The sequence below is a fragment of the Chrysoperla carnea genome, chromosome 2, assembly GCF_905475395.1.
Source record: "Chrysoperla carnea chromosome 2, inChrCarn1.1, whole genome shotgun sequence".
NCBI lineage: Eukaryota > Metazoa > Arthropoda > Insecta > Neuroptera > Chrysopidae > Chrysoperla > Chrysoperla carnea.
The window spans coordinates 32,082,719-32,103,702 of NC_058338.1; the positions used below are offsets into that span (position 1 = coordinate 32,082,719).

The 20,984-nt window shown below is 27.4% G+C and overlaps 1 protein-coding gene across 2 annotated transcripts in view; it reads left to right on the forward strand.

Moving 5' to 3' along the window:
- Positions 1-8,707, forward strand: part of LOC123292368 (beta-1,4-glucuronyltransferase 1-like) — a 160,969-nt gene extending 152,262 nt beyond the window's left edge. For both annotated transcript variants that reach the window (XM_044872997.1, XM_044872996.1), the window contains 2 exons: positions 7,144-7,719; positions 8,456-8,707. In XM_044872997.1, the coding sequence (XP_044728932.1) occupies positions 7,144-7,719; positions 8,456-8,653 (774 nt within the window). In that variant the 3' untranslated portion in view covers positions 8,654-8,707. The remainder of the gene's footprint in view (positions 1-7,143; positions 7,720-8,455) is intronic.
- Positions 8,708-20,984: the final 12,277 nt, after the last annotated feature.

Here is a 20,984-nt window from a genome sequence, read left to right on the forward strand (position 1 = left end):
TTCAAACTAATATTAATTTAATTGCGAGCGATTTGTTATCTACATTCTACATTCTTCTAAAATCCACTATTTTCAATAGTTATCCGTGACTAATTATACCATATATATGAAATATATCAAGGTACACTAAGTTTAGTCCCAAGTTTGTAACGTTTAAAAATATTAATACTATGAACAAAATTTTGGTATAGGTGTTGAAAAAAATACCTTATTATTCCATTTCCGGTTGTCTGTCTGTGTGTCTGTCTGTCTGTCGTCTGTCTGTCATTCTACCATACGATTACTCAAAAACGAAAAGAGATATCAAGCTGAAATTTTTATAGCGTGTTGAGGACGTAAAAAGTGAGATCGAATTCGTAAATGAGCAACATAGGTCAATTGGGTCATTTCTTGTCATTTTGTAAACCGTTAGAGATAGAACAAAAGTTTAAATATAAAAAATGTTCCTTAAAAAAATTAAACAACTTTTGTTGAAAAATTTTTTCGTAAACATCACTGTTTACCCGTGAGAGCGCAAATTGTATAGTATGTATTATATGGGTATAAATTGTATAGTATGTATTATATCACTTATATGTGTGTGACATGTATGTATGTGTAATGAGACAAAGTAATCAACACTGTCTGTACATGGTATTTCAACGTGTAGTTTTTTACCTATCGAAAAAAATAATTAAAATAAAATCTGATAAACACTATTTTTTTATATGTATTTTTTAAAAAATCTCTTTAATGAAATTAATGAGATGCTTCAAATAAGTTAAATTACATATTTCAAAGAAAAAAAAATTTATAAAATGTCCAAAATTATGTACTTATTTGTTCACTTAAAGATTTAAATTTTACACGATTAAATACAAAACAATCATGTGTCAAACTACGTTTTAAATTTACCTCTTAAATGATAGCAATTTACAGAGTGTCCCGTTACTCGAACACATAGAGCGTATTCTTTGAACAATTTTAAGATGAAAATGTCTTACATACTTTTGTCCAAAACCCAATATTTAGGGAGTTATGGGCACTATTGAATTTAACCAATAAAGTAAAGACATTGTTGAGTAAAAAAGTTTCATGTTTCATTAATTAAAATTTTTTGTATTGCAAATACAAATGTAATTAAAAATTTGATTCAAAACATCCTCCCCTACACCCAGTTCTAGTAATTGAAGACGTAGCTCTCTGAAGAGTTTCTTCAGAGAGTTACTTCAATTAACAGAATAGCAATAATGTGAAATAAATACAGATATATGAATATAAAATTATGCCAATAAATGAAAAAATTCGATGAAAATTAAATTTTAAACATAAAATTTATATGGATTTAAACATAAAATCGAATAACAAAACATTAAAATATTACTGACTGTATCTGGCAGTAAAACTAATTTTCAAAATAATTATATTTTAAATAAATCGTGATGGGTTTGACCTTTAGAGTCCAGATCACCAATTCTACGCGTGTAGAGCTCTATTTACAAGGTTTATTTTTATACAGGTGAACCATTTTAATCTCTATTGCTATTAGCTCGTTTTTTAGTTAACCAATCGAAAAATAACTTAAACAAAAGTTGCAGAGTTTGATGGGGATATTATTTTCTGACATCAGATTGGACCAAGTTCTCCGGGTTTGCTTTAGTAGCCCATTTATATCCTAAAAGGTAACAGATAGAACAAAACTATAAATTAGAAAGTTAATCCTCATTTTTGTAGTACAAGAGTCAATTGAAGATTGATAACGCCACACTTCAGTAATTTTAATATTATCAAAACTCCATTAACTCAGCAACTAATGATCGGCATCATGAATAAAAACCATATCTACCTTCTCCCCGTCAAGTATTTTTATAGTATGTATATATGAAATATTTCATAGTATATTAAGTTTAGTTACAAGTTTGTAACGCTTAAAAATATTGATGCTATGAACAAAATTTTGATGTAGGTGTTCATAAAACCACCTAATTAGTCCATTTCCGGTTGTCTGTCTGTCGTCTGTCCGTCTGTCATCACGATTACTCAAAAGTGAAAAGAGATATCAAGCTGAAATTTATAGCGTGCTGAGGACGTAAAACGTGAGGTCGAGTTCGTAAATGAGCAACATAGTTCAATTAGGTCTTGGATCCGTAGGACCCATCTTGTAAACCGTTAGAGATAGAACAAAAGTTTAAATATAAAAAATGTCCCTTATTAACAACTTTTGTTTGAAACATTTTTTCGTAAACATCACTGTTTACCCGTTAGAGCGCATATTATGCGCTAATTGTAGTATTATAGGGGTATATCAGTTATATGTGTGTGACATGCACGTATGTGTAATGTGACAGAGTAATCAACACTGTCTATACATGGTATTTCAACAATTAACTCAGTCAATTGTTTGTTTTCACTTGTTTTTGCCTGTATCGAAGTCAAAAACATTTCATTGTTAGGTTAGACTGACAAAGATCTAAACATGAAAATTGAAAATAAACAAGGAAAATAGAAAATACATTTGACGATTTAATATTGACTGATTTTTAGGTTGAAAACAATAACTATCCATTATCAGTTTATCTACACGTGAATAAATTTATTTTCCTCTGGGTTTATAGTAATTTGTTGATTATAATTGTGTTATTTCCGCATGCTTCACTTCACTAATATTGTATTAGTATTGCATCTCATCACCTACATTTGTTACAAATAAAAAAAAACTATTCAATATAATTTAAATTTATTATATAATAATTACATTTATTGATTTTTTTACAAATGAATGAATAAATAGGCGTAGTGTAGATAGATGTTGTATATGTATGCTGTATTGGATAAAGTTGTTGAACTATCACGATTTATATTTCGTATGATACCTATTTTAGATAGGTATGTACGCTACCTACCGTAAAAATACGAAATTAGTTATAACATGTAGTTTGAGACTTTCTAAGAACTGCTATTCATCGTGTCTTTTTGGGGATTTAAACTGCGGTCGGACTGGCGTCGCGACGAAGAAGAGTCCCGTGATGCCAGATCGACCGCAATATATGTACTAGATTTGATATTTCATCTTGAGTAATGCCTAATTACCCATAAATGAATTATGAATGTAGAGCGTGTGACTGACCGGCATATGCACAATACGTAAAAAATTATTGCCAAGCGATTTTGTAAGCTAGTTAGCAAAAAATGTTATGACGAAAAGTTTTGTATTTTTGACAAGAATCAAGTAAAGCGCAAGAGCTGTATACATTTCTTATGTATAGACTTAGACGTTTTAGACCGTATAAACACAAAGTTTCTAAGAAGACATTTCAGCCACTAATCAATTTCTTCAACACAATATATTGAATCGACACAGCACATCGAATCAGCAGGCTACTTGTATCAGCCCGACTGTATCGTTGCAATACAATTATCACATAATGTATTTAATAAATTTGTGCATAATGGATTTCGTATTTTTACGGTAATGTATTCAATTTTAGAGTAGGTTAGTCATATTCAATATTAAAGTACTCTTGTAAAAAAAAAGATGAACAATCATTGAACTAGTTTCTTAAGGAGCGTCATTTCAATGATTCTGTCAAGTAACCTATTCAACTATTAAATAAGTTACTTAAAAAATAAATAGTTGCTTATAAAATAATAATTATTCAATAATACTTAACAATCGTAGAATGGTTTAAATTTTTCAAAATCATATCTTCAAGCTCTGAAAAAAGCATAATCTATGTTGGTTTCGAAGGGAACACATAAGTTCTAGTACCAATTTCTTTTTGTTTTGACTATCAGTTTTTAAATCTAGTTGTTTCATGTCCCTAAAACTACAGTCTCCTCTCTTTAATTCCAATGATAATGTCCAGATTTTTAGACAGGCAAGTTGTTCGTTATCCTCCATAAGTCTTTTCATATCTGATTCTACATGTTACTCGAAATACTTCTGTTTCCCATATAGGCTGTTTTTAAAACTAGCTGTCAGATACCAACTTTCAGAACCATAAATTACTGGAGACCTTATAATAGTTTTGTAAATTCCCTTTTTGGCTGTTCTTGTGATAGACACCGACTTGCCTTTATCAAAGAATACAGATTAGTATATCTGTATTCTTTACCTATATTTATGGGAAGCTACAGCTACCAGATTTGATAGAACAGGTTCCTTTTAGCCTTTATTTCTAGAGGATTATCATTACTTTTTGTATGTTCTTAAATACCATTTTATTAACTCTGTTGGCATTGTGTTATTCTAAAATAAAGTCTTTGAAATCAGACACAGTAAAATCGACCTGTGATTGTCTTTAATTCAGTTTTCCCAGGTGAATTTTTGAACATAAAATCGAAATAAAACATTATCAAATTTCTTCGCTTAAAAAATAAAATAACTGATTTGTGTTTTGTCTACGGACCGTATAAAAAAAAGTTATTGTAGTCATTATAATACAAGTATACAATTTCTACCCATTTAAAATTTTCTACAAAATAGTTTGTAATCTATTTTATGAATTTAATTACATTTCATATATTCTTTAGCTTAAAGAATTTTTATCCAAAGCTATGTCAATAAAGAATAAAGAGAAACATTTTGTTTTAACAAACCCTAAAACTTAAAGGTGTCCATCCATTTGCTGTTAGAGTTACAGTCATTGAAAAACCAAAAACAAGTCAAGAAAGCGTGAAGTATTATTATTTTATTTAAAACACAAACAAAGTTACCTTTTTTCAAGTATTGGCAGGGTCTCCATATTTTCTGGAATTTTGAATTTATTTGCTTTTGTTTTGTTCTTTTCCGTTGACTCTTTTTTAAGTTTTTTTAATCTCTTTTTGAATTGTTAACTTTGATTTTTTCTATTTCAATTAGAATTATTATAATGAAAATTACAAAAATCTATTTCATCTCAACTTCAATTCTTGTTTTTGGTATAACACTTACGCTAGAGATTATACAAGAAACATTGTACCTATGTATCAATGGTAATGATATTTATTCAAAATTTGCTGCTATCAATAGTAGATATGATAATTTTAAATAGTTTTCCAATTAATTGCCCATCCACCAACCGACTCCGTTCTCTGTATTTGTAGTATTTGTTGATAGCTGAAAACGATTTCACTTGGAAATTGTTAAAAATTTACAATTCATATAAATGTTCGATAAACAATTAATAATATATAATTGTAACAATTAATATATAATTGTATCTGATAATGAAAGTTTATTTTATTAACTTTCAGAACTTTCATCGTAGTATTATAGACACTTGTAGTAATTTTGATTGGTTATTAAACTATATTTGATTGTTATTAGTTCTTATTGTTAAATAATAATACAATCTTATTTTTAACCTAAAAGGGTTAAAGAGAAAATAACGATAATTATATATACAAGGCGTTCAAAAAAAATAATTAACCCATTTTAAAAGACACTAACTGTAACGAATTATCAATTAGGAATTTGATTTCAGATTCCTAAAGCTTGGGAAATTGGAATATTAGTAGTTTTTTGTTTTTAAATAATTAATTGTAAACGAAGGGTTTTGTTTTATGTACTTAAGTGGAATTCCTGACAATCGGAAAAAATACACCCGGAGTATTGTTGTAATTACGAGTTGTTTGGGTTGACTTTGTCGACTAAAGAGGAGTTGGTTGGGTTCTGAATTAAACGGGTTATATAATATGTAATATTTTTGAGCAGGTTAATAATAATTTAGAAAAATATTCACAGCATTTGAAAAACTTAATAAAGTTGACTAAAATATGAACAGCTTTCCTACTATATCTATATCAACCTATACGTGGATAAAATCTAATAACTTATAATTACCGACCGCCATAGCGAAGCCTTGGTACAACGACTATAATAAAATATGGAACAATAGTCGTTATTTTAACTTTATTGTTTGATAGTTTTGATAATTTTAAGCATATTAAGGGGTTATTATAGTTTGAATGAAAAATAAGCTACCTATATATTTATGAATTCGTTAATGACTAAACAAATTTAGTCTATGACTAATAGTATAGTTGAAAGGGTTTTTTATATAATTTATTAATGTACATATTAACAGAGCTGGACTGATTTTTTAATATTTTAAAATAAATAGGCCAAATAAAATTTACACAACTAAACAATTTTCTGGACAACTTTGTAACCGGAAACTTTTTAAAGGCAAAAAAATTTTTTTTATAACATAGCCAGCCAAGACAGGGAACACATGTCTATCTATTTAAATAACGAAAATTATCGAAGAAAGAAGTATCTATTATTTGTACTGTTATTTTTCAAAAAAATCTTTAAGGAACAAACAACAAAAATTGACACTTTTCCTGTGAGAAGTACGTTCCATAAAAAACTAAACCTTAAAGTTTTGAACAGATTTTATCCTTAAAAATTTTATTGTTAAATAATAAATAAGTCCCGCTAATTTCCTTTTTGTAGATATTATCAAGTTTTATTATTGTAAAAACAAGTCACGCTCGAAATGTTTAATTTTTAACTTTTTTCTACCTCACTTTCTTCTACAAAAAAAATTATTGCTCCAATATTTCTACAAATTTTTTATTTTTGCAAGTCTTGTTGCTCTATTAGACTTTTAAATAATTTGGAATAAATTGCCTTGTTCTACCGTATGCATTGCAAAGATAAATTATCTTACTCCGTACCTGAGTTATAATTTGTTCCCCCATTTGATAAAGGTAAATTGACAGTAGGTATTATTGAATCATATTGTAATTAGCAAGCAGGTGCTGTATTTTTAAAAAATGCCCGAAATATGTTTTAAAAATTACTCAACAAATCCTTTCTAAGTGGGTACGAATTTAACTATTAGAATAATTGAATAAATAAATGTATTCTTATGTCTTCTATTTCAAAAATTTATAACGACAATCTGGCGAGATTTTCAGATGCATAGATTAAAGTGGCTCACCCTATAAATAAAAATTACCAGACATTTACACCTCGATTTGTAAACAGCATTTTGGAAGAAATAATCCGGTTTATTTATTTTACTGGTCATTTTCTTCAATAATTCAAACCTTTATATTAAAATGAAATTAATGCAACAATTAGAATCGATTTCCTGGTTTTGTTAAAATCTTGTTTGCAAAAACAACAATAAAATATTTATTTTATTTATTAATATAAGTTTCTGATTGTTTCAGGTTCCAAAACATGATCGTGTCTTAAACGATCAATACAATTGCTCATTAGCAGCGCCATATTTGAACGTGGATGTTAGTCATATGTATAAAAATCAAAGAAAATTATTATATCCAGTGAATGTTGGCCGTAATGTTGCTCGAGAATCAGCACAAACACACTTTATTTTAGCATCCGATATTGAATTATATCCGAGTTTAAACTTAATACCAAAATTCTTAAATATGATTGTAGCACCTAAAGGTGCACCAAAGTTACGAAAAAATCGTGTATTTGCATTATCATTATTTGAAGTTGACGCAAATTACACAGTACCCGATAATAAAACAAAATTAAAAGAAATGTTACAAAATGGTACAGCAATTGAATTTCATAAAAAAGTTTGTCATAGCTGTCATAATGTGCCAAAAAGTAAAGAATGGCAAAATGCCAATGTTACCGAAGGATTACACATATTCCATGTAGGGAAACGGACTGGGCCATATATACATTGGGAGCCAATATTTATTGGAACACATGATGATCCATTGTATGATGAACGTTTAAGTTGGGAAGGAAAAAGTGATAAAATGACACAGGTAAGATTGATTTAATTTTGATTTATCGTAGAAATTATGGCATTTCATAATAAAAAACATAGATTAGAAGCCATGAAAACATAATTCCGATAGATTCCTGAATTATGTTTTCATGGCTTCTTTACTTTGTTTGTTTTATGAGAAAAAGTGCCAAACATCACCGAAATTAAAAAAATTTTCATTCCGGAAAAATATTTTCTTAGTAGTATTATACACTTTTTAAAAAAAGTTAAAACCCCAAACCCGATAAATCCAAATTGATCTATTATTTGAGAGTTGACATTAACAAAGTCAATACAAATCGCAGGCACCTCTTTTTTCGACTTCCTACAAAACTTTTTTTTTTCTAAGACTGACTTTTTACGATCTCTGAGTATGGACTAATATTTGGAGAACCAGTTATATTTGGAACAAGTGTTACAACACGATCATATTTTTGAATCACGATCCAACCGTGGAAAAGCCGTTGCCTAACAAACCAAATTTGAAGGGTGGACAAACAATAATTTTAGGTGGTCAAATGATAGTCAAAAGAATCCAATCAGCATTTTATGAAAATACGCATTTGGGAGTGGTGTTATTTTCACGGAAATCGAAAACATAATATTTTCATACTATTATTTAAATAACTTTTCATTATATAAATATTTTTTAAAAAAACTAATGGATTAAACCTAACGAAAATAATTTAATTCAATTTTTAAACATTTACAAATTATATTTATTTTTTTTGCAGGGCTATGCACTTTGTGTATTGGATTACGATTTTCAAATATTAGATAATGCATTTTTATGTCACAGACCTGGCATAAAAACATATAAAAAAGATGCTAAACGTGCAACTTTAGCAGCAAAAACAAATCAATTAATTAGAAGAATAATATTTCCAGAACTGAAAATTTTATATGGTGTAAGAAAAGGTTGTGCTGTATAGTAAACAATTCTGGTGTGTATGTGTATAGTGCGCAAGTTTAAGATTATTATAGAAAAAATGACAAACAATGACTTTTAACAAATTTTTTAAATATTAATAAAAAAAATGTGTATTTTTATTATTATAAAACATAAGAAGAAAAATTATATATGAACTCATTTATTTTATATTAAAATTAATTAATTAATTATTATTGGTAATTATACCTTACCTTATTATAGATAGTACTACCGATTTTATAAATTTTAATTAAATTTTTTACTATTATTCTGGGCTTAAATGTTAATAAAAATCTGGTAATATGAATTTAAACAATTTTCAAAATCAAATTACCAGTATTAATGTTCTAGCCAGAGTATTATTTTATATTTTTGTTAATCAAAAAAGGTAATGAGATGCTTTTCTGGTCAACAATTTCGTTGTGGAAATGAATGTATGGAGAGAATTTAAAGTATGTCAACTTAACTCTACCATACCTAGTCAACATGCCAATTATAACGAACTTAAGTTTTTAAACAAAGCAGTTGAATCTGTTGAAGGCATTACTTCTTCCTTATCTGGCCGGAAAACAATCAAAGGGGCAGTATATTTAGTAATTTAAACAGACTTGTGGTTGAACTTTCAAAAGAGGCGAGAATTGACAGTAAATTTCCATTTTAAGCAATTTGTTCAATTTGTACACTAAACAAGTTCAGATATTGTTAGTAACGATGCATTCTGGTGATTTAGAAAAGTGCTATTTTAATGAATGTATTCATCATTTACTGTCTTATTTAACAACGATAGCTTGAGCAGAAGGACTGACCCGAACAATCAACGCAATTTTACAAAGTTCTAAGAAATAAAGATCTAAAAAAAGTCTGTAATGGTATATTTTATTAGGGGGGAGGGGGTGGTGCTAATTTTTGAAACTGACTACGGGCGCAGAATTTCTGAATCCACCTAGATTAGTTCTATTTTTTACTTTATGTTATTAGCTAATATATTATTCGGAGAAAGGAAGTATGTTTCCGAATCATTCATTTTAAATAAAAAAATTTTTTTACGAAATTTGAATCAGTTAAATACTTTGACGATTAACGGCTCTAATCAGTACAATAATGTATTCAAATTCTTATAATTATGTAAATTTGTTCATACATTCATTTCCATTATAACTAATAACTATGAAAAATGTCATTTTTAACGGTATTGTATTTACTGTATAGAAGTTGTTAAAATATTATCATGACCTTAAATCTCTGGACCTTTGATTTTCGAAATTTGACTGATAAATTTATTTTTGAACACATTTGAACCCAGAATAATTAATTTAATGCATTCAATTTGTTCGTACTGAATGCAAATATTATGAGTTTATGAAAATGTGCTCGAAATAAAAATTTGGTTTCTTACATGAAAATTTAGTTACGATAAAAAAGTTAAATGAAAAACAAGTATCTACTGATTTTTGAAATTCATCTTGAATCAAACTTTTTCATTCCATTTCAGTGTTCATGGTTTTCTTTATAATTTGATTGATTTCATATCAGAAACCAATTTTTTTAAGCGTAAGAATCGTTTTCAAAAATTCATTTTGACATTATTTAAATATGTATCTTTGGCTTAGTTCAAAATTGGCTTCAAAAACATTAAATTCCAAATTTCTTCCTAAATTATTATGCTTAAAAGGAATCTTTTGCATAAAACAAAGCCGGTTTCCTTCGAGACAATTTATAATAAATAATTTGAATCGACGACAATAGTCTTGCATCATTATGACGTCAAATTTCCTTAAAATTCGTTAAATGTTAGTTCTTGAAATGTAAAACTAGAGTCTGAATGGCCACAAAGCTCAAAAGTTCTTAGTTTTTGAATTATTATACCTAGAAGATAAAATTAGGTAAAAACTGGAACCCTAAGAATTTTTAAGCTTTGTGGTCAACAAGACTTTTGTTCTTCTCTTCAAGAACTAGTATATCTCAATTTATCGGAAATTTTAATCGAAATCTTTTTTCCCATAATGATAATACTGAACTCTTTAAAGGATTATTTATTCTTCCTAAATCATTATAAATATCATTTATCTAATTTCATTTTATGTGTCTACATCTCTCACAGATCATTATAAATATCGTTTTTAAATTTGAATGCATCATTTATGAACTAAGTTGACGATATTATCTTCTTTTTTTTTTTAAATCAAGTTATTTATAAAAATTTTAATATTATGTTTAAATGAGAAAACAATCATATTTTATTTTATATTAATAATATACCTTTTTTGATAAGTGTTTCGATGTACAGTTTAAATATCGTTTAGTATCTTTTTAATGAAGACAAAAAAATATATAAAAATAAAAAACTATGATTACCTATAGCCAATCAATCATTCATTACTCATTATAAATAATAAAAGTAATGTTTTTTTTCTTTGTTGCAATAAAGACTATTATAACACCAAAGTTATCAACTATTTTTGTAGTAATCAAAGGCGATGACGCGACAATGTGTGTGTGGTTAAACTGTAATCAATATTAGCAAAACCGTAAAACAATAAATGAATGAGTTAATCAAAATATTTTATAAATTATTTTATTATTCAATGGTAATAAATTTTTTCGATATCAGCAAATATTTTAATTATAGTTCGATGTAATATTATTTTTAGTATTTTTTCCCCAATTTTATAAAACAGTGTTGCCAGATTAACCTAAGCATATGCTCATCGATAAATACTTTCCATAATGATGATGCTGTACTCGTTAAAACATCGTCATCATCGACCGAGTAACTATTAAAACATGTTTTAACCATTTAACCAGGTAACATGGTTTAACCATGCTTAGGATAGGACGGTATAATGTTGCTAGAAAATTTTTTGAAAGTTTTGAACCAGAAATTGTAATATCAAAAAACCAATTCATTTTATTGTTTTCGGAATAAAATGTCATATTGTTGATGGTATTATATGTATAAAGAATGAAAAGAATATTTTTTTTTTTAATGAAAATAATATCTTATATCTTATACCTACTTTATATTTTTCATTATAAAAAAAAAGTTTCTAAATCACAATTTTCGTTTCCTGGAAAGATATAAGTTTTTTTTCTTTCCTTAAATAATAAATTTTCGACAGAGGATAAATTACTTTACGGCTGAACATATTGCATTAATGATTTTTTATGCACAAAAATAATAAATAGGCCATTTTATTTTATCAATGCACTCATCCGATTTGTCATCAAAGGAACCGGACATGGTGAATTTTAATTCCCCATTAGGATAATTTTTTTAACCGTAAAAACGATTAATTTCAGTTTTAGTTCAATTCAACTTATATTAAAAATACATATTTTAGCAAATTCCCTGGAATTTTATGGAATTTTACAAAAATTTCTGTAAAAGTTGTTGGATGTCCTACCCAGATGTCAAGAATGAGCTTTGTTAAAATTTTCTATCAATATTTGATATCTAAGCTGCTTTTAACATTAGGAAAGTTCTTGACGAATTGAACCGTATACAAAAGGGGTTCAGATGGGAGCATAACACAATTTTTAAAATTTCTCGATGAATATTAGTAAAATTAAAATTTTAGTAATACGCATTTCTGAATATTGTAGGTTTCTTTACTATTAATTATTCTTAAGTAGAAACTCACTTTGTTTACGCAACTCCTGTGGGATGATTTTTTTACTATCGAATATAAACATTTACTAAATTCATCTAGTTTGTTAGAAGCTATAACATGCTATAAAGCTGAGAAAATATCATTAGGGTCCCAATTATATTTTAAGTGCGTTGTTGATTCCAGATGCCGAGAATATTTTGGGTCATTGTAGACTTTTAGCATTTCGGTATTCGACAAATTTAATCCCAAAATTTTACTGTTAATAATTAAATAATTTTCTTGTTGATATTACACATCTCTGATTCAATAAAATTTGTTGATAACTTGGTGTTTGTATAATTAAAACTTGAAATCGTATATTACAATCAATTTTTTATAAGGTCTAGTTTACATTAGCTTTATACAATATAGTACAATTTCTACTAAACCATTGTACTCAAAAAAACGTGGGCATTTGATTACCTACACATACTCAAAAAGAAAATTGTATATTGGAAAGTTTAATTTATCAAAAAAAAAGAATGAATTTTACAACTTTTCCGTATCATTTACACTTTTTATAAACAAGACTTTATAATTCTGCTCTTAGATCAATTTCTAATATAAGGATGGCTCTAATGCTAGTATTTTATTTCGACGTTTCTTCAATTTAAAATTTTTTAAATATTTAAAAAGAATGAGAAACAACTTTTGGGTAATATGAATATAACCTATTTTTTGTACCAATATATTTTTATGAAATGTACTTATTAAGTAAAATAAATAAATATTACAAATATATATTTATTAAAAACAAAAAATAACAAAAACTGTAAGCCATTTAGTTATTTTCAATATTTATTAGTTTTAAAAATATATTTACTTTATGATTATTTACGAAAGAATTCATCGAATGTAATGAAAATCATCTTAAAATATTCTTTAATTTTAACAATTTAATTTTTTTTTTTTATTTAAATTTATTTTAAGCCTTTTTCTTTAAGATTCTTAGGTTCTAAATTATTACATCTTTTAAGATTTTGTTAAAGCATGCCTCGTAACGAACACTAAATGTATAGTATTTGAAAATGACATTATGATAAATTTAAAATTGAAAAAAATTTTCACTCCTGAGATTGATTGAGGAACTTATTCCTGGTAAAAAATGCCAATTTTTTTTTTCAAATAATCTTGGTTCCTGAGATCGAAGAGGTTAACAATTTTTCGTCTTTCTTTAATAAAAGAAATCGTAACATTTGAATTGCTACAGAAGACAACATATTTGTTTATATTTCTTGTATCTTTTATTAGAAATACATTTTGGATAAAAGAGATTTTAATATTTTATCTAATGTCATTTATCATAAAATACAATATTTTTTGTACGACCTGTACGGATTACGGATGTATGCTGTCTTGCCGAGAATGAAATGATAAAGATAAAAAACGAAGTACAATATTCATGCGCATTGTCTAATGTAATATAACTCAAAAAATTATAAATATTTGAAATATGAATGCCAGAATTTATTTAGACACGCGTAACATTTAATTCGAACAAAAGTTGTAATTATTCGAAAGTCCGGAAGTATTAATGAAGCATACAAATTTAGTAAATGTCTTTCTCTTTCGTCTCTTCATTATACATCTTCCTTCTTCACAGATTAGAAATATATTCACATGCGTGATCAAGAATAACCCTAAAGATCGCCAAAGAAAAATAGATATTTGTGTCGTGAATAAATTTTATTTTTGCAAAAAATTTTATTATATTCTGATTTTTTTTTAAGTTAAAAACATGTTTTCATACATTTTCATGCTTTATGTTCCTATTGCGCATGTTTATTGTATATATCTTAACTACTTGCTATAAAAATACTCGTAAAATATTTTAAAAATAAGTTAATCTGTTATCGTGACGAATATAAGACTTTTAGCCATTTTTCCTTTATAATTTAAATTACAAGTAAGAGTTTAAAAGCGGAGACATGCATGTTATTAAAAAAATAGTATACAGGCAGTTTCCTAAGTAAGTACAAAAAATTTAAAAGCATATTCTTATATCACTTTTATGACAAATAGTTCATATGAACAAATATCCACAAACTATCGTTCCTGATTGTCAAACAGAACTGAAAAAATAGAAAAAGTTATTGTACATCGAAAAATTTCTCCAGTTGCATATACGCTTGAATGAATTCATGTCTCCAGAGGAATGAATATGTGTACTAAACACAAAAAGTTTTCTTAAAAATTTCATATATCCCTGCATTTGCAGAATTTATTTTTTTCATAAAATTGGCCCAAGAACATGCTTACTGTTTACTTAGTAATGCTCTGTATATTTTGTAATCATGAAAAATTTACTAATTAAATGATCAGTTATAATCCTTACATCTATTTTGATTTCGAAAACGGACTGTAATGTTCCTATTTAACTACGATGAATTCGAAAAAAGAAAATTTTAATTATATTCGAATCAAATTTCCATTATATCCGAGTCCATTATACAATTATTTATTTAAATTAGGAAAATAATGTGCAAGAGTACCATTTTTAGTTTTAAACAATTAATTCGTATCAAATATTATGAATCAATTTTCGTTTTTTACCGATTTTATACGAACGATCGTGTTAATAATTCTTTTTTAAAGTGTAAACTTCTTTAACCGCGTTGAGCGATTTTTTTTAATTAAAAGACCAGAAAAAAACATGGGAAATTATTACATAGCATTATTTTTTGTTTAATTATTCATGTCTTAATTTTTTTTTATGTGTCGATTGAATTATTAAACAATTTATGCATTTCAAAATAGTTATTTATTCTAAAATAAAACTTAAAAATTTATCAACATTTTCTTGTTCAATTATGGTCTTCAATAATCAAATCTACAGATAAAAATATTAATTTTAAAAATTATTTTTATTTTTAGAAGTTTTAAAATTACTTTTTAAATAAAACAATGGATTTTGTAGAAAAAAATATCACCAGTTTTGGTTGTTATTTTTTTCAGTGATTTGAATGTATACTTATTAAAAAAAAAAAAATTTTTTTTCAATATTTGTTCCCGATTTGAGCACTAAATTTATTTATCTGCTCATTTGCTCATGTTTTCAAATTATTATTTATTTTGTTCTGTATGATATTAATTAATGTAAACTGTAATGATTTTTATATCAAGTAAAAAATATACGATATTTTTACAAATAAAAACGTTTAAGTAAATTGCATGTTTTTTTTTTTTTCAATTTTTTTTCTAGTTTTTCCAGTAAGTTGATGCTTCTGGCATCGGATTCATAGAAGTTAGAATTTATTACAATAGTATAAATATTTTCCACAGAGAATAATTACTTATGCATGTATCTGTAAACGAAAGGGTTAAATACAGGTAAGTCCTGATAAGTATTTTATGTTCTAGTTGCATCGCAGTCCGCCACCAAATAAGCAACGAGTAACATACATAATAAGAGTAATTACCATTAGCTAATTCATACTGATGATGACTACTTGGTAGTCGAAATAAGTATTTATAAAATACAAAAAAATGATCTAGCAAATTGGGACAAAAATCGAAATATCCTAGAGTTCTCATTTATTATCTTCGATCATATTTATATTGCTGTTATTTTGACATTACAAACACTTCAATTGACACAATTTGATTTATTTGTAAAGATAACAAAAATAATTATAAAAAATTGATGGACAGGATAGTATTTGATTTACTGGTAATTCCGTGCCTATAATGTCAGATCGTAGAGTCGGAAGAATTGTAGATAGAAATTTTTTTACAGAGTGTCCCAATCGTAGAAAAGAAACAGCACCGTCAATTACCGAGACTAAAAAATTATTAATTATTAAATTTTCTTTATAAAAATCTCAGATAAATACATTTGTTTTTGTGGGCTAAATTTTCATTTGTAACGGAATTGATGGCCGAGTGAGATTTATTCAAATTCCCATCTATACCTTATATAAATAATTGCAACATGCGTATTTATTGTATAATATATTACAATTTCAATGTAGAAATTTTGTTTTATTTAATCGCACTTTTTTTCATCATTAATTTAGAAATATATATATTTATAAATAGTATTTTGATTTATAGCAAAAAAACAGGTTTTCCAGTAAATATTTATATATATTTTTTTAAATATGAGCATTAGTGACATCGTATAGGAATTTGATTGAAGATCTTGAAATTATAATATTAACTTTTACTTTCGAATGTTGTATTTTTGACCAATTTGTAATTTATTTATTCATCTTCACTTTTATCAAATGTCAAGGTAAACTAATACAGCAGACTATACGGATTTGATATTATTCAGTTTTATTAAAGACGTGGTTAAATTGGCAACTAGCCTGTTTTGAGTAAGCCAAAACCAGTGAGCATATTTTACCTTTTTCTGAAAACTTCAAGTTCAATATGTCGTGAAGAACATTAAAACTGTGTACATAACTTGTTGTTATCCTCAGTGTAAGTACTAGAAAAAGATAGTAAGCAATAAAGAAGCCTTATGACACTGTAGAAGTGTATCTTTTATCCATTGGGGGATTTAAAGATCAAGAGCCCAGTGGGCAAAATCTTACCTTTTTTTTAGCCTTCATTCCTAAACTTGGGGGCACCCGTTCCTGAACTTGAAGTCCTCCTATTTCAAGAGTCCAGTGGGCAACAGCTCTTTTGTCACCTATTAAATCCGCCACTGTTTTTATACTATCCTTTTCTACTTGTGAACCTAGCAAATGTGATGGAAAAATTTTTTAATTAATAATAATAATTTTATCTCACTCTTAAAATTATATGTCTCTGTAAAACTAAAATTCTAGCAATTAGAGCAGTTCCGAAAATTGTTAACTTACCGGTGTTATAAAAAATTTTATCACGAACCTCATATTACATATTACATCATATTTTTGGTCTTTCTATTCGACAAATAGAACTTATAAATATAGCGGTTTTTATAGGTCTTGGCAAAAATGTTTTTTCACCATTAGGGGGTTAGTACAGAAAATCTACCGAAGAAAGGAGTACTAGAGCGTTCAAACTTTTGTATGTACCTAGAGACCTCAATTTTAGTCGTATAGTAAGAAATGTATATTTCGCTAATAACATTACATTTACAAGAATGTAAAAAAACCAATCGGAAAAAAGGCCTAAGCTCAACGTCTCTTTCTCACTTGCAATTAGTGCATCTACAGCAAATGGTACTGGTGAATTACATCACATTTCTAATTCCTAAATTACGATTTTTAGACAATCGAAAGAAAATTTGATCATTCTATCTATTTTACCGCATTCACTACCGGATATCATCTAGATTCGAGACGAATAAATATTTTATAAATAATGTAAATTCATTTATATTATTATTCGGCAAGCCCAAATTAATCGTTAAATTCTTATCATAAATAAGTGCCAATTTATTAAATTAGCGAAGCCGCCAGTTTTCGAATATTGATACTTTTATCAAGTTCCAAATTTTCACAAATAAAACAAATTTTTAAAGTTTCCGCCAAAATTTGTCCCAACACGTGCCTATATTGATTGTGAGGTAAATCTGGGTCCCAATCCCCCTTATTCTCCTTTAATCTCTAGAAATTCAAGTAGGCGCGGCGCGCAAAATTTATTTTTTGGTAGGTAGTTCAAAAGATGAAACTTAATAAAATGTATTTGTTGTTTAAAGTCACTTTTTAAAATTACGGAGGAATAATGATTGATGTAGTTGGAAAAAATAACATATAAAGTAATATTTTATGAGTATTAAATAATCTAAATGTCTTTAACCTTCTCGCCTACACACTTCTATTTAATTTATACAAATATATCCAAATGAAAAACAGTACAAGCGTCCGTGATCTAAATGAATTAGAGAAAAAAATTTACCTGCTTATCTACTTCGAGTTTTCTTGTCTAATACTGGATTGGATAAAATTATTTACATATTTGCTTTTAAAAAGCATAGTTTCACCAACTTTAGAACAAAGTTTTGGAAAATATAAATTATGATTTGTTTGCTGGTTGGGAGGTAATACCAAAAAAAGCGCAATAATTTAAAACGACCAAAAAATCCGACAATGTAGGTTTTCCCAGGAAATTAAAACGCTTTTAAACGATTCAGCTTGCCATGAATTTTGAGAATATGTAAAATATTTTACAATGTCAATTTGTATTGTTTGTCCAATTCTATGTTTTTTCATTCAAAAAAATGAGTTGTGAGCTATTAAAAGTTAAACATAATTTAAAGTAAGTACAAGGAAATTCTATGTTATGTCATATTAAAATATTCGGATCAAAGCAAATCTGGGTAAAAAAGTAATCGCTACATTTATAATGTACGAAGATACTATAGGAACATAGCTCCTACTGGGTGTCCCACGACAGCTCTCGTTCTTTTTTTCTCTCATAATAGATAGGTTCAAAATCAGTATATATCAATCATAACCGATAACTATAATTCGTTTCTTATAATTATGTATTTTGTATACCTAATGTTCGAAACCTGTAAACCTGAATCTACGAAATGGAAAATCGTAAACGTCACCCAAGGAATCTAACAAGAAGGAAGAAGTGATTGATTAGATGCTTACTACTTAGCTTTGAAAAACAAACGCTTTATCATAATAATAGGGCACAGTTTATTAAGTCGCTTAAAAGATATACCTAGTAGATGTAAAATAGTAACATAAATTGAAAAGGTAATGAATGACTGAATAATTAACGCCGCTATAACCTCATAGGTGTCCGAGAATAGGAGAATTGTGTAGCGAGATATTTACCGGAATTTTTTCGGGGTTGACCATTTTCATTATATTATACTTAACCGGTAGGTAGGTATTCTTCATGGCATTCAATTTTGTAGGTAAGCATCTTCGATTATAGAAACATTACACAGTGGTAATAAACCAATGAATGCAGTATTAGTTAAATAAAAGAAATATTTTTAAATGTGATTATGTAAAAACGCATTAAAACAATAATAATAATATATATTGATATTTACTGTAATTACATGTTATGCCATTCTTACTCAATATGTACAATATTGATACAGGTATTTATTTTTTAATAATATCACAGTCAGCTAAAGTTGTATGTATTTATATCTATACAGGGTGTTAAAACCACACCTACATCCCTGTAAAATCAAAGAGATGGGGAATTTGAAATTAAATTCTTTCAAATAAATCGGTTAAGCTATTTCAATACTGATATATAAAAGGTAGTGGATCACTTCATTACAGAGTTTTTTTTAACCCCCGAACTAAAAAACAGGGGTTTTTAAGTTTGACCGCTATGTGTGTGTGTCTGCCTGTGGCATCGTAGCGCCTTAACGGATGAACTGATTTGGATTTTTTTGGTTTCATTTGAAAGGTAATTTAACGGAGAGTGTTTTTAGTTATATTTGAAGTGCGAGCTTAGGTTTCCTCACCCGAAAATCTGAAAAATTGGCGATGATCTTCAAAATCAATTCAGTTTGGAAAAGGCATGACATATAAATAATTACTATGGAAATGAATGGTCAATTAAACTTGACTCAATTCATTTCGAAAAGTGAAATGGTAAAACAATTAGGTAATTTAAAACAATAATTTAAAAGAATAAAGTCAACTCAAATATTTCAATTTCAATTAAAATATTTCCAAAAATTTGTCCCGAAAAATGATAGCTCTTTAAGTATCCTTTTCATTTCATCTGATGTCCTTGACCATCACTTTGATATTGATTTAAGAAGGAGTGTTATAAGTTTAAAGTGTTTATCTGCGCGATAAACACTAAGATGTCATTTTCAATAGCTTACTTTGTATTATACCAATGTATTAGGCCAGTATCCACACAAAAAAAGCAAATTAGCTTTTTTGAGGTACACACTTTGCGACGCTAACTCTCTCAATTGTCAGCAGCGGTCCATCAATTTTCAAAACCAAACAGGTATAGACCCGTTTCTATTATTTATACAAATTCGAAAAAAATATCACAAATAGTACATAAAAAGTTCTACCTTATTATTATTATTATTATAAACCATCTCATATTATTATTATAGAGATTTATTTGTGTTACTTTTTTGAGGTAGCATTACCATAAATTATTTTTATGGGGAAAATATATTTTGTGGTGGCCGGAGAATATATTCCCGTGAAAAATATACTCACAAAGAAAAACACGCAATAAAATGGGTTAGTACTGAATTTTTATGGTATATCATTATACTAGTAGAATGATATACCCTACCATATCTGACTTTGGTTTAGTACAATACGACTTGAGTACGGAGTTGAACTAGCTAACGAATTGAATTGACAAATGTTGGCCTTTTATTAGTAGCTCAAATAATAGAAGAGTGAAATGTATTCTCAACTGAGGCTGAGGATAAAGTAACAAGGGATGAGTTAGTATGGGATATTTTTTTATGCTTGCACAGTTAGAAGTGATATTATACATGAGCAACTAAGGCTGGGTGGAAGGTAAATTTTGATTCAAGATATTTATACGGAGACACTTGAATTATATGGAGACATGCATTCGGAATTTTTTCCTTGGCGTAATTCAAAAATTTTGGATGATACACCCAATATAAAGAGGATAATAATACTATGTACAATTGAGATGATGACACACATGGACGCAGGAAGGTAGGTAAATACATTATATAAGAAATTTTACACATATGGAGAAGTATATGGGTAATTTTTTTTAAGAAGAGTATTGATGATTCTGGTAAAGATGATCATA